At 33.6% G+C, this 13,747-nt stretch overlaps 1 protein-coding gene across 1 annotated transcript in view; it reads left to right on the forward strand.

Moving 5' to 3' along the window:
• LOC145994260 (protein takeout-like) overlaps positions 1-6,876 on the forward strand; it is a 37,536-nt gene extending 30,660 nt beyond the window's left edge. Inside the window, exons 5-6 of the mRNA XM_083130365.1 lie at positions 5,336-5,485; positions 6,453-6,876. Coding sequence (XP_082986491.1) covers positions 5,336-5,485; positions 6,453-6,607 — 305 coding nt within the window. The 3' untranslated portion in view covers positions 6,608-6,876. The remainder of the gene's footprint in view (positions 1-5,335; positions 5,486-6,452) is intronic.
• The last annotated feature ends 6,871 nt before the right edge of the window (positions 6,877-13,747 follow it).

A 13,747-nucleotide genomic window follows, 5' to 3' on the forward strand; every position in this document is an offset into this window, starting at 1 on the left:
CATCATCTCCAAACAGCAAAAACAAAAGTATATGGATGGAGCCCTACCTGATATATTTAGGAAACTTTACCTAGTATAAAAGTAACAAAATACTCAGCAAACTCTAAAATAAACAAACGTTCCTACGTAGCAGGCGTAACCTGACCTAAATAAATACATATAGAAATACAGAACCAAAAATAGCATAGTGGAAATCAGTAAACCCAAATAATAATAATAATAATAATAATAATAATAATATATTCTGTGGCTTACATTTTAGCTAAAAGTACTTTTTATTTAGTGATTTTGAAAAGATTTAAGTAAATACTAAACTCTAAGTTAAAAATTTGTAAATGCATATATGATACAAAACAAAATAAATAAAAATTAATACATACCCTGCAAAAAAAAACAGTAAAAAAGTTGAAAACATCTCTTTGTGCATCCAAAATATAATAATAAATCCTTCCTGACTGGATTAAATTGTGTTATTTGAATAATATTAAGCCTAAACTTGTAAAATAAAAGGGTAGAACTTGACGAAACACACTTCATGTGTACAAAATTTAATTCAAACCACATCTAAATTGTGTTATTTGAGTGGAAAGAAACCTAAACTTGGAAAAAATCTCTCTCTCTCTCTCTCTCTCTCTCTCTCTTTCTCTCTCTGTGTGTGCGTGTGTGTGATGGTGGATGGGTGTGTGTGTGTGTGTGTGTGTCTGTGTGTGTGTCTGTGTAAGTGTGTGTGTGTCCAAAATGTAATAAAAAACACGTTCAAATCGTGTTATTTGAGTAAATATTAGAATAAACTTGTCAAATAAACAGATAAAAGTTGAGAACACACACTTTGTGTGTCGAAAATATACCTAAAACTCTTTCCTGAATAGTATAAATAGTGTTATTTTGGTAAAAAAATTAACATAAAGTTGTAAAATAATAAGTTACAAATAAAAGAAGTGTCTGCTAGTCCAAAATTTAATAAACAATGTTGCCGGAATAAATTAAATTGTATTATTAGAGTAAAAAATAAGCCTGAACTTGTAAATAATAAGTTAAAAGTTGAAAATCTCTCTTTGTAAATGCACAATAAAATAAACACTTCTGTCTGAATAGCTTAAATTGTGTTATTTGAGTAATAATAAGCCTAAACTTGTGAAATAAGCAGATAGAAGTTGAGAACACACACTTTGTGTGTAGAAAATGCAACTAAAAGTCTTTCCTGAACAGATTGAATTGTATTATTTTGGTAATAATAAGCCTAAACTTGTGAAATAAACAGATAGAAGTTGAGATCACACACTTTGTGTGTCGAAAATATAACTAAAAGTCTTCCTGAACAGATTGAATTGTATTATTTTGGTAATAATAAGGATAAGCTGGGAAAATGTTTGACATAAAGTCCAAGTTTGGTAAAAAATATCTTTGTGAGTCCAAAATTTAATAAAAAATGTTGCCTGAATAGTATAAATAGTGTTATTTTGATAAAAAATTAACATAAAGTTGTAAAAGATTTGACATAAAGTCAAAGTTTTGTAAAAAATGTCTTTGTGAGTCCAAAATTTGATGAAAAAAATGTTGCCTGAATAGTATAAATAGTGTTATTTTGGTAAAAATTAACATAAAGTTGTAAAATAATAAGTTAAAAGTTGAAAAAAAAGTCTTTGTGAGTCCAAAATTTAATAAAAAATGTTGCTTGAATAGTACAAATAGTGTTATTTTGGTAAAAAATTAACTTAAAGTTGTAAAATAATAAATTAAAAGTTGAAAAAAATGTCTTTGTGAATCCAAAATTTAATGAAAAAATGTTGCCTGAATAGTACAAATAGTGTTATTTTGGTAAAAAATTAACATAAAGTTGTAAAATAATAAGTTAAAAATTGAAAAATGTTTTTGTGAGTCCAAAATTTAATAAAAAATGTTGCTTGAATAGTACAAATAGTGTTATTTTGATAAAAAATTAACATAAAGTTGTAAAAGATTTGACATAAAGTCAAAGTTTGGTAAAAAATAAACTCAAAATTAAGTTAAATAGCACACAGTAACATACATTTACTATCTAAATCAATAATCAAAGGGTCCTAGGTTCGTTACCCCGTGATAAAAGCAAATGGTGAAAACTGTAGGCCCCGTCCCTAATAGCTCTCCCTTCTTCCTAGTACATATAATAAACCCCTACGCTTCGTTCTCCTTGTTCAAAGTAAAGTTCTCGCTCCAATCTAATTGGGTATCCAAAAACCTGCGCTAAAGCGTCCTGTGCCTTGAAGGCAAACCTGAGCGGAATATTAATTGGCGGCGGAAACCGGTTCTACAAGCGACGCATAGCTTCAGAGATTTGACCCTTGCTGCGCATTCTCAGACATCCTTTGTTGTCTGGTTGAATCCCTCCCCTGCCCTACGGCATTGCATACCTTTCTCCTGTTCTTGCGTACTGGTTAACCTTGAAAAAACCGGTTCTGATTGGTCAATCGGGTTCTCGCGTTCTTTCTTTGTTCTGACGTTGTGACGTCATTTGACCTTGAACGCACTTCCCCCAAATTCCTTTCTCCTCTACCTGCGCGGAGTTCACCCTTGTCTGTCTGGCGTGTCGTACCTTCGTCTTTCATAACATATAACATTAAAACATAGTACTAATTAATAATATTACATATCGCGGGTTCGAGTACCGGGACCGTCTTCTTTCGTAATTGGACCTGTACCTACAGCCATTACCACTGTTCATAGCGGTTCATAAACCATAGAAAACTTATTTTCAATACTATAAACATTAATATTAACATTTTATACATTACATACTTTGCAGTAATGAATATAAAACCATATGCATAGCGTTTAGTACCTCTAATTACCTTCTATATACATATTTTTCATAAAATAAATAAATATATATTTATAAAAAGTTATAAACATGCAAATACATAAATGTAAAGTACTCTAAGTACTTGCTAATGAATTCTAAGTACATGCGAATTAGTTCTAAGTACGTGCAAATTAGTTATAAGTACATACAAATGAATTGCGAATATTAAATAGCGACAGCCACTGGCGGGGATCAATACTACTGAGAGTGTTCCAAAAATATAATATCTACCAGAAAATATCTTAAAAATACTATGCTCACCGGGACACACATACAAATTGTAATGTCGATGCAGGACTGGTACGGCTCTCCACCTACATCTTAAATAGTACTTCCACTTTGAATGTATATATTAATCAGAAACAAGCCAATGAGAGAGTTTGTAGAAAGCTATATATACCGGGTGGTCCATTTATAATGATAGTATGGAATATCGCGTGCAGAATGCATCCAATCAAAAAATTGCACAGAATAAAAGTTTGATACTATTGAGTGGGTAAGTCAATGCCGCAAAAATTTCGTCGCCGCCATCCACCCCTTGGGGGGGGGTAAATTTCAAATTTCAAATGGAACACCCCATTCGTTTTACATATTTGGATTCCGTGTTGAAAAAGAAGAATTTTTTGTTTGAAAAATTTTGTAAAAAAATTGCAAACTTCGAACATTTATAAACATTTGGCAGTTTCAGATTCATTTTGTTCCCTTTATGTAATAACGGTTTTGATTTCCGTTGAGAACATTGCATAAACGAATTTTATTCAAAAAATGTGTGCAAAGAATTCGGCAAAAGAAAAGTGTTTGCAATTTATGTTCTTGTGTAACAATAAAAAATATTAATTTGTTCCAACTCTTTGGTTTCAAGGAACAATTTCATATGTACAACAAAATTAAGTATGTTACTACAAATTAGTTATCTTTTGAGATACACAAATAAATGTTTAAAGGAGCAAATGTTCAAAATGATGACCGTTCTCTTTAATGCATTTCAAAACACGGTGTCTGACGCTCCACACTGTTCGTCCCAAAATGTCGGGAGTGATAGAGGCACAAGAATCAATAATTCGTTGCCTCATGTTTTCTGGCGTTGTTGGAACTTCGTGGTAGCACTTTTCTTTAAGTAGTCCCCAAAGGCAGAAATCAGGCGACGTGAGATCGGGTGAACGAGCTGGCCAAGAAACGGGTCCTCCACGTCCTATCCATCGACCAGGAAACTTTGTGTCCAGCATGGCTCGAGCCTGAATGGAGTAGTGAGTAGTGTTGTTCATATGAAATTGTTCCTTGAAACCAAAGAGTCAGAACAAATTAATATTATTTATTGTTGCAAACAATTTTCCTTTGTCGAATTCTTTGCACACATTTTTTGAATAAAATTCGGAAACCAAAACCGTTATTACATAAAGGGAACAAAATGAATCTGAAACTACCAAATGTTCGAAGTTTGCAATTTTTTTTACAAAATTTTTCAAACAAAAAATTCTTATTTTTCAACACGGAATCCAAATATGTAAAACGAATGGGGGTGTTCCATTTGAAATTTCAAATTTACCCCCACCCCCCTAAGGGGTGGATGGCGGCGACGAAATTTTTGCGGGATTGGCTTACCCCCTCAATAGTATTAAACTTGTATTCTGTGCAATTTTTCGATTGGATGCATTCTGCATACGATATTCCATGCTATCATTATAAATGGACCACCCGGTATATATATACATTGTTAAATACATGCACACTCATAAATTCTGGAATGGTCTATGTATTTTGCCATAGAAAATATACATGCACACTCATAAATTCTGGAATGGTCTATGTATTTTGCCATAGAAAATATACATGCACACTCATAAATTCTGGAATGGTCTATGTATTTTGCCATAGAAAATATACATGCAAACTCATAAATTCTGGAATGGTCTATGTATTTTCACATAGAAAATATACATGCACACTTATAAATTCTGGAATGGTCTATGTATTTTCACATAGAAAATATATAATTTAAAATATAGCTAACAATCAAATTTCATATACGAGAAATTTCATTCATATTTTCCTAATTCCCTTATTTTTTTTAGAAAAAAACTATAAGTCTTATTTCTATTACGTGCAATTCATCCCCAACTTCCATATCCAAGTAAATGTTTTCTTAATATTGAATGAATTGTAAGGAAGACTTAATATTGATTAGTAATAATCCCGTTTTGTCTTGCGTTGACACTTGTTATATTTTCATAAATTGAAATTTTATTGTTGTGTAATTTGGATCATCACTTCGAAGCTCGAATTAGGATGTAAATAAATACGTTATGTTTTAAAATAATTATATTCACAATTAGAAACAATTACAGAAAAATAAGAAAAAAGTACGAATATTATGTACTCTACTTTTCAATGGAAGATTGACGTGTAAAAATAATAGGATTTGACAAGAAAATCCTATTACATGGAACATTCCAGAAAAGAGTAGTTAGCAGATATTAAGGTGATTGTTAATTTCAGGTGACGTTTCAGTCACGTGGATGATCGACGGGAAGCCAATTAAGAAGGGGGGAAAGACATACATGAAGATCGAACACTTCAACATGAGGCCTCAGCTTAGCTCCTTCAAAATGTACGCCGGAAATCTCTTTGACGGAGACAAAGCACTTGGTGAGTATTTAATGTTCACACTTATATTAGTAAGCTAATGATTACGTATCCATTGTTTTGAACGTGAAAATTATTCTAATCTCTATTTATTTGCAGTTATTACATGGGAATAAAATTTAAACATTTCAATACTTATTATAGTAATTATTCAAAATATCATTCGTTATATGGCACCATTATTTTATACGATTTTTCATCATGTAATAATACTAATAGTACTGTTATTTAATATAATTTTATTTTGTATTTTTCTTAATAAGTATTCATTCGAAATTTTACAAGAATGGTTTATCACCATCATGATGATAATTAAACTTGTATCTACTTCTAAACTTTATTACAATTTGGAAACAGATTTTCTATGTCAGTTGATTGATTTAGAAACAAATGAACATCAAAGCAAGTGGAACCTAATGTTTTAACAGATAGGAAAGGTTGTGTTGAAACACTAAAAGCTCCTTCTTAACAGTAAAAGCTAACATAACATTTTCTACGGTGAAAGTCACGAAATCTTGAATATCAGCTTGATTTATAAAGGAACTGGTTATCATTTCTATATTTTACAAAAATTGTACAAATTCTTGTCGAACATTTTCAATTACATCAAAGGGTAGACTGTACACAAGCATTTAGGTCAACAATTAAGGATTGTTGCCAGTGTCAGTTCAAAATATTCTGTAACTACGCGTAGTTCTAAGTTTTGGGTATAGAAGTGGATTCAGTTTTTATAAGCATAATTATTCTTACCAACACGGTTTTAGAAAGAAAATTAAGGAAATGTTGAACTCTCGTAAGCTTTACTAACAACTTTAATGTTCATTTAGTTTTGTAACTTTTAATGAACAAATGCTGTCTTTGCCAAAATTCAAATTATTGTATAACGCTTATATATATTTTTTTTATTTCCAGTAAAGTGTACGTCTTGTTGTCTTCCTTGTTTAACAATGGTCGTATTTCTCAATTTTAGGCGATACTTTTCTGTCCCTGGCGAATGAATTCTGGGAAATCATGTACATGGAAATGTTGCCATACTTGCAGGAAAGTTGGGACATCCTCATGACAGACGTTGCTAACAAGATCTTCCTCAAGGTTCCGTTTGACGAAATCTTCCCTGAAAAGTGAACAAATGTTTACAATTGTTGTTAATGTGTTTGATGTAGAGCTTGGGAGGTTTGATTTTGTCTCGTACAGTGGGATCCATGAGTATTACCGTACAAATTGTCCATCACCATGTTCGTGCACTTTTTTTTGACCCAATAAGAGCTTCAAGGATTAAAACAAAACTCAAAACAAGCTGTTGACAACTTCTGCATCAGCATACATAATAATTCATCGCTTAAAAACACACAGGATGTGAGAGACAAATTAATGAAAATAGTCATGGACAATTGGCACGGTAAAACTCATGGATCCCACTGTACTTAACAGAATTTCCTTAGTCTTTAGTTTGCTCAATAAACCAGTTCGTTTTAACACAATATGTTCTTATTATTGCTACATCTTCAAATTTATCTGCAGCAGAACATTACTATATAAAGTAAATTCATAGCGATTCATAAGTCTGTGACAAGGTAACTTAATATATAAGGTAGCGCCATCCGTAAATTGCCGCTCATGCACGAGCGCGTGACGTCTTATGGGAGGATCGGTTATGCTCGGTGCCCCTTCGGTTATGTTCGTTCGGGGCTTGGCCGAAGCAAACGGCCGCTATAATTTCTATGCGAGGTTCAGAGAAGGAAAGTGTTTTATTACTTTGAGGAGGGGGAATTATTCATTATCGAAACTTCGGAATGGTATTGAGACATTCCTTTAATGATTAATAACATGACTGATTGATGTTTCAACAAGTCCACTTTATGCACAGAAAGGCTAATCGGGACTGGATCTACAGTTTAAAGTGGGATCCGAACTACTACGTCCTTCCACCGGGTATGGAACCCGGGATTCCTCGATTACAAGGCAACGACGCTACCATTGCGCCATCGGGGAGGCACTAGTAGTAACATAATTGAAAACTCGCAAACGTATTGTGAAAATCCATACTTTTCAAACTTTCTGATCGATGTGTTACAAAGATAGTTGCGCATGTTCTCATTTACCATGTCTTCATTCTTCATAGATTTATTTTGTTTATTTGTTTCACTCCGCTTTTCTTCCACTTTGGGCTAATCGCGAAGACAATATAGTAAAATGTCACGTAATTGAGTTCTAACGACAGAACGACAGTAAAGGAAATTACTCTTCTTGAATAAAATGTATATTCCGGTTTTATAACATTATGTACACGATATTGAGCATTGTATGAAATAAATATAATGCCCATTAATGAAGTTTTACTACTTCGTTCAATTTAATATTTCACAGATATAATGTGGATGATTTTGTACCTTTCTACTCAGTGTAAACAATGGATGTCATACTCTCCTTTCGTGGAAAATTTTCTTTAAAACAGTAAGCTCTTGTGGTGTAGTTGACGAACTATATACTTGTGCCACGAGCTCGGCATATAGAATAGTTTTTCCTGGTTATAGACGACTAAAATATATTTGGAAATGTAATAGGAAAATCCAAAACAAAGTCCAAAAATGAAAATGAAATTTTACTATTTAATGATTCATACCCTTGTACAGTCCTTCATTGTGATTTCTTGTAACTTATTTGCTATATCTTCATTTATGCTTCAGATATATTATCTTAACCTGTTCTAAATGTCACATGTACAAGGGAGAAATATAATTACCAACATTATTAACCTAATCTCAGTGAACATCAAGTTAAATCTAATTAATGATTATCAATTAAATGGACAGAGTTAATAGAAAAACTATTCTCTGAAGAATTAATTATGTCCTTTGAATTCGTAATTTGGCCCAAGTTTAGATTGCAGGGTGATAATCTCTTCATTACACACAAAATCGAGTGGCAAGATTTCGGTACATGTGTACTATATGACTGTATGTATGGCAGAAGTAGATTGCCGTTGTCATGTTAGGGACTTCATGAAATTTCTACATCTCATGCCCTATCCTCAAAGGCATTATTACTGTTTGATTTTTACCATTACCTGGCTTGTCCACCGCAAAGGAATATAAATTATATGGAATTGAAAACAAAAAAATGCAGTAATAGTGGCAACATTCTCTTGACTATACGTGAGCTTACCGTGTTGTCCTTTGCATCTCGCTTTGGCTTTGCTTAATATTATCAATGAGCTAAATTTTCTGTGTGTTCGTAAATCCCTTCCCGTACGCTTTAATTAGTAGGTTAGGTGAATTATGTTTGGTGTTCTTAGCATCCAGTTTCGAGTAGGTTCGGCTAGTTAAGGGTGTGTCATTCATATTTGTACATTTTCGCTCTTCGCTTGCACGTACACGTATTATAGCTTTTAATACGCAAAACGATTTCACACAACTGTAACTTATATCAGCACGGTAACTTGTACAACCTCACTTTGATATCGAAAATTAACATTTTATGGAAATTACAAACTGGACTTGCGTTTCCAAGGTTTGGGATTTTATTTACAATGCAAATTTTGTAGCACGAAATGCCAATCTTACACTCTATTTCCTCATCCTCCTGTACGTAAAATTTCCGGAAATATGGAACTCGGAGACCCGAACATAATTAATACGAAATTAAATAAAACAAACTTTTAAACAAATTATTAGTGAAATGTGATTTACAATTAGAGAGAGTTCACACATATTTCATCAATTGCAAAACCTAATATACCAGGCCGGCAACGAAATGAATTTGACACCCATCTTCTTAACGTAGAAAGTCCAGGTAAAGGTATACCAACTGTATCTCTCAAATAAACGTAACATTTTTTTGAAACGGCTCGAAGAGTCAACGCTTTGCTTATATCATCTTTAGTCCATAGGGATTTCGTTTTACCGTGTACAAAGTATTATATTTGAGTGTCACTGAACACTTTCCCCAAGATATTCGTGAGTTTTCTTGTTACATTGTCGGTTAGGTTAAGTTGAAGATTTTGAACTTGTCTAGTTTCTTTGGTTAAAGCAAGTTGCAAGAGCTTGTTCTTAATCTTTAACTTATTAATTTCTTTATGTAAACGTGTGTTATTCTTCTGTAAGCGATGAATAGTGTTTTCCAACAACGAAACATTGCTAGCAGTTTCTGTACCTACGTCTATTTTTATTTTTTTCGGCGACATAGTATTTAGCTTATTTAAGGAACGTTTCCTTATTTCACACCTTTCGTAGCGTACATCTCCACAGTATTTATCAGCACATCCTAAAAATGATTCATGTTTTGAAGAGGAAGGTTCAGGAGAATTTGCTACACCACATTCTCTATTATTTTGCACTGAAGTAATATGGTGTAATTTTAGTGATGGCACTGCAGTTGGCTTCAGTACTTTCTTTGTTGGCAAACACAGAAGTTCTGCTCTTAGATCTCGCACATAGTCTTCTTTACAAAAATGGGCACTGCACACTCTCGCATATTTAATATTAATATTAAGTTCTCAATCACAGGCACGAATCCACTGTTTACTTACACGATTATCAGCTGGAAATCTATGATATTTTATATCACTTCCTTTAGTTTTTTGGTTATAATTCTCACAACTTGTTACTGCACAATTAGGCATGATTATAGGTGGAATGAACAAAACAATCTCATTTCAAGAGAAATAATACAATAAAAATAAATCGAACGCTACAAAATCAATAACCTGCTTGTTCCGATTTTTGCGACGTGTTAGTAGCTAAATGTACCCCGCACCAAACTTACTGCACATAGCAACGAGCACCGTCAAACCCGATCCTCCCAGATGACGTAATGCATACGTACTTCGCATAGCAACGAGCATTCCCTGAGTCTGTGAGACAATTTAGGAATTCACCACAGATCAACTTTTCAGCGGACAGAGCTGCTTTGTAAGAAACTGCACGAGCGCATGGTTTTCATGGTTTGCCGCTAGGAGTCAGTAGTAACAGCAGTAGCAAAATTGCGATAAGAAAACGTAAGAAGGCGTTTTGTGTGTTGAAAAACGCAAGAACCGTGTCCGCTGTGACTTTGCAGCGACGATTTCGAGCAGAATTTCAGGAGCCATAATTCGCCGCTAATTTCCAGGAACTTCGTAACCGTAACAGCGCGGCTGTGCCATTAATAGATCCTGATATGCTAACGAGTGTGTGAGACGAAATGCAGTATCGATTATATATCTGCCGCATCAGCGCAGATGGACACATAGAGCATTTGTGAAGCGAGTACAAAAAACGTGGAGAGTTTGTCGTTCTATTGACATTAAATTACCACTCTTATCGCATTGTTTATATGTAGTAAAGTTCTAAGATGTCTGCAGACTTATGGATCACACTGTATTGTTCAAGGAATTCTTCAGCTTGCTGGAAAGGTCTAAAAATCCATGGTCCTTTAAAATGTACGAATCGTTTAACTCTCCTAAGAGAGAAGAATCTAAATCTGCCAAATAAAAACTTTAAATTCTGCCTCAGCAAGGAAACCTGTGCGGACGAACATCCCATGACATATGTTCAAGGGCTTCATTTTAAGTTGGTGTAGATAATTAACCTTGAAATATCATTGATATCGGGTTTTCCTCCGCAAGCCAGGGTACCAAGAAATCTATTTTCGTTTCTCGATCGGTTTTTCCATTATCCTCTGTTTTTCCTTCATAAATAATGGGATATTCCCAACAAAAGTAGCTCCAGAACTTGATATTAGTACGTTTATTCATCATAGTCCCCCACCGTCTCTAGTCCAGCTTCTCGCCTTGTAAAATTAAACTATATGTTCTTGAATAAGTCATCGCCCCCAAAAGCCAATCAAGCACCCCCGCCCAAGTTCATGTCATAATCCCCATAAAGTATTTAATTAGGACATATTTTTTTCTAGTTTTAATGAACACTACTCCCGGTCCTGAGTTATTCATTTTCTTTATCTAACATGTCACTATTACATCAAATACTGTGTAGTGCAAAGTGGAGACTCGATGATCTGTTTTGCGTCTAGTATGAGCAAGGTTTGCCAATGGTTTACCATTAATCAGGGGATAAGAGATGAATTACCACATCCAACTACATGGCATGTATATGTAGATAAGTCTTAACATATTTAACGTCATAAAACGTCATAAAACGTCATAAAACGCATTATAATTTTTAAACTGCTTATATTTATATGAAATAACAATGTGCGAATTCTGTTAAGAGAAAATATGCTGCATATTTGGAAATTGGTAATAGGTAATTATAATTAAGTGAATTTTAGTAAAGATGTATTGACTTTTTACTATTTTTTCTTGTGCTCATTCATTAAAACATGTATATGAACAAAATGTACAATTATTTTCCTAGTAGGAACTAAAAACTTAATATTTTGTAGAAAGAAACCAATTAATCGTATTTATTGAACCACAGCTTACACAGTACATTTTATGACGACATAAGAAATCTTAAGTTCTTAGAGTATCACATGAATGGTAAGCCATATTACTCTTTTTGCTTTATTTTTTTATTACTCATTGAAAAAGAATATCAGAATTAGAACATTTGTGCTGTTTTGAAATTAATGTTTATTTACAAGAGAGCATTGATACTGAAACAAACTTTAGTATAAAGATCTTAAAAGAAGTTTTTGTCTCTGAATACTGGACCTTGCGAATTTATCTATTATTTCATCTTTTGGAATTTGTGCAAGAATGTCACTCTCACTACACAAAACAAGCAAACTTGACAACAATGAATTCCTCCAAAGTGCAACCCAACCTACTTTTAATAACCTTTAATTGAACATCACTCGCGGCCCCCGTGGCGGAGTGGTTAGCGCATCGCGCTACGCGAGGGGACCCGATTTCGAATCCCGGCCTGGGCATGGATGTTTGTGAGTGTCCATTCATCACTTTCATCATATCATCACTCATCTCCATCTTCGCAAATTAGGCAAAAGTGACATAAAAGCGAAGTAAAATAAAGCAAATCAATCAATCAATCGAACATCACCCCAAGACCGTAGATACATTACCTCCCCAAAATCGTTCATCATAATCACCCCCAAATAGTTTGGATAATTGATGTTTATTTGAATATATTTCCATATGTTTTTAATAGTTCAGTTTTCGAAATAACAGAAAGCTAGCACATTGATGCGTTAAGTGTAATAAGCTAAATTATATAAATATGCATTTAAACAGTGTTTGTGAATGGAGAATAAGATTTATGAGATTTATAAAACCCACAATTTGAGTATTTAGAAATTTTTATACAATTTAAGATAGAATATTCAACTTTGGCAAACCAAATAACATGCTGCAGCTGTGTGACCGATTCAATTATTATTTCACGAGAATTACAGAACCTTAGCTGGAAATTCCTAAGCTAATGGCGATAATTTAATACGGTTCCTCCTTCAAAGAACTCGCTCCCTCTGCTTGGGGTAAATATAATTATTTTAGTAATCCATAGCAATAATTACGTGGATTCTATCTTCAGTGCAAATTTCACTTGTTAAAGTAAAATTGTCCTGCGACAATATGTTAGAAATGCGAAGGAATTTGATATTATTTATTTTTATTTTTCTGTTTTATCAGGTAACGTGCAAGGTGTTACTGTATGAAGTACACTTAGTACAATTTGGAGGCACGTAGGGGTTCGGATCCCACTTTAAACTGTAGGTCCAGTCCCGATTAATCCTACTGTGAATGAAGTGGACTTAAAACACCAAATCAATCAATCAATAAAAACTTAGTACAATTATTACAGCATACAGGGAATCAATACTACAATAATACTGCTAATAGAACGCACCTGCTTTAAATTAAGCAGGATACCAACAGTATAAGCATTATATTTTAAGAAGTGATGTTATGTAATGGAGCTATAGTATGAAACTTTAGCAAAATGCGAAACACTCGTTTTCGTAACCCAAAACTGCGAGCGGAGCGAACAAGAAAATTTTTACATCCATTTCTTTGCAGTCTTTCAAGAATATTAATTTAATGGGATGTCAATACTTTCTTATGACCCCGCAATATTTACTCTTTTTCAGCTTCTCTTTTCGCACGTTCGGCGCCAAAAACATGTGGATAGCATATCGCTAAATATAATATTCGAACTCTCCCGCACTACAGAAATCCATTGGCAATCTAAGATTATCACTTTATCAAGAGTTTCATATCTCCCCCTTAAATACTATAATACTCAACCCTCCCACCAAAATTTCCGTGCCAATTTTAGACTTACTGTTGATGTTGAAGAGTGGATGTTGCCTCCT

This window comes from Lepisma saccharinum, chromosome 10 (assembly GCF_977018435.1).
Source record: "Lepisma saccharinum chromosome 10, izLepSacc3.1, whole genome shotgun sequence".
In the NCBI taxonomy this organism is placed as follows: domain Eukaryota; kingdom Metazoa; phylum Arthropoda; class Insecta; order Zygentoma; family Lepismatidae; genus Lepisma; species Lepisma saccharinum.